This window comes from Ceratina calcarata, unplaced genomic scaffold (assembly GCF_001652005.2).
Source record: "Ceratina calcarata isolate Rehan_Ccalc_2016 unplaced genomic scaffold, ASM165200v1 scaffold7532, whole genome shotgun sequence".
NCBI lineage: Eukaryota > Metazoa > Arthropoda > Insecta > Hymenoptera > Apidae > Ceratina > Ceratina calcarata.
In genome coordinates this window covers 1-655 of record NW_017178822.1, presented here as the reverse complement: position 1 = coordinate 655, position 655 = coordinate 1, and the positions used below count along the sequence as shown (strand labels likewise).

At 41.2% G+C, this 655-nt stretch overlaps 1 protein-coding gene across 1 annotated transcript; it reads right to left on the bottom strand.

The window, feature by feature from the left end:
* Nucleotides 1–47: 47 nt before the first annotated feature.
* Nucleotides 48–449, bottom strand: LOC108630425 (potassium channel subfamily T member 2-like). The gene is made up of 2 exons (XM_018033725.2): nucleotides 334–449; nucleotides 48–273 (listed from the first exon to the last, which is right to left on the bottom strand). The coding sequence occupies exons 1-2, from the start codon at nucleotides 394–396 to the stop codon at nucleotides 55–57; spliced, it is 282 nt and encodes a 93-aa protein (XP_017889214.1). The 5' UTR covers nucleotides 397–449; the 3' UTR covers nucleotides 48–54.
* Nucleotides 450–655: the final 206 nt, after the last annotated feature.

Below are 655 nucleotides of genomic sequence, written 5' to 3'. Positions count from 1 at the left end.
TAGATGCCTCAAACTTTTGGCAGAGGTCTTACGGTTCATACACATTAAATATTTTTAGACCTGGTAAATGGACTGAAGATTTCTTACCGATGTTAAAAAGCCGGAGCCTGGCGCTTGATCCACGCCTAAGAGCAATCTGACGAACGTTATCATGTAGTCTTTGACGAATGCTTGGTACAGGAGTGTGTCTAGCATGGAGGCACTAAAAACACTGCCAGCAGCGAAGGGCAATCGAAACATATACGATATGTGCGAGCCTCTCTCCTTTTCCCTCTGTTACAAACAGTCGATATTATTTTAATATTCATGATTTAATCATTTTTATTAATGTACCTTTTCCATTTTGCTTAGATGAAGGGCGTACTTGTCGTGAGCCCTGAACTGCATGAACCGCATGTTACTCGACTGAGAGAGTTCTGTTATGCTCTTTATGCTAGGAAAGAATCTGTAAACAGCAGTAAGAATATTACATCAGTATACAAGATGTCCGAAAACTAGTGTAAGATATTGAAATGGGAGATTCCTGACGTAATTTTAAACAACATTTTACTTAGCGAAAAAGTTGTCCGAGGCGTGGTTGAGGAGTTATTAATAAAAAAGCCCGACCAATCAGAGCGCTCAGTTGGCGCGAGCTCCCAATCGGAAGCGTTGGCTC

Excerpts from the sequence above, each read along its gene's own strand:
- LOC108630425 (XM_018033725.2), bottom strand. The coding sequence starts at position 396 with ATGCGGTTCATGCAGTTCAGGGCTCACGACAAGTACGCCCTTCATCTA. Across the intron at positions 274-333 it reads ATCTAAGCAAAATGGAAAAG|AGGGAAAAGGAGAGAGGCTC; the intron begins GTACATTAATAA and ends TGTTTGTAACAG.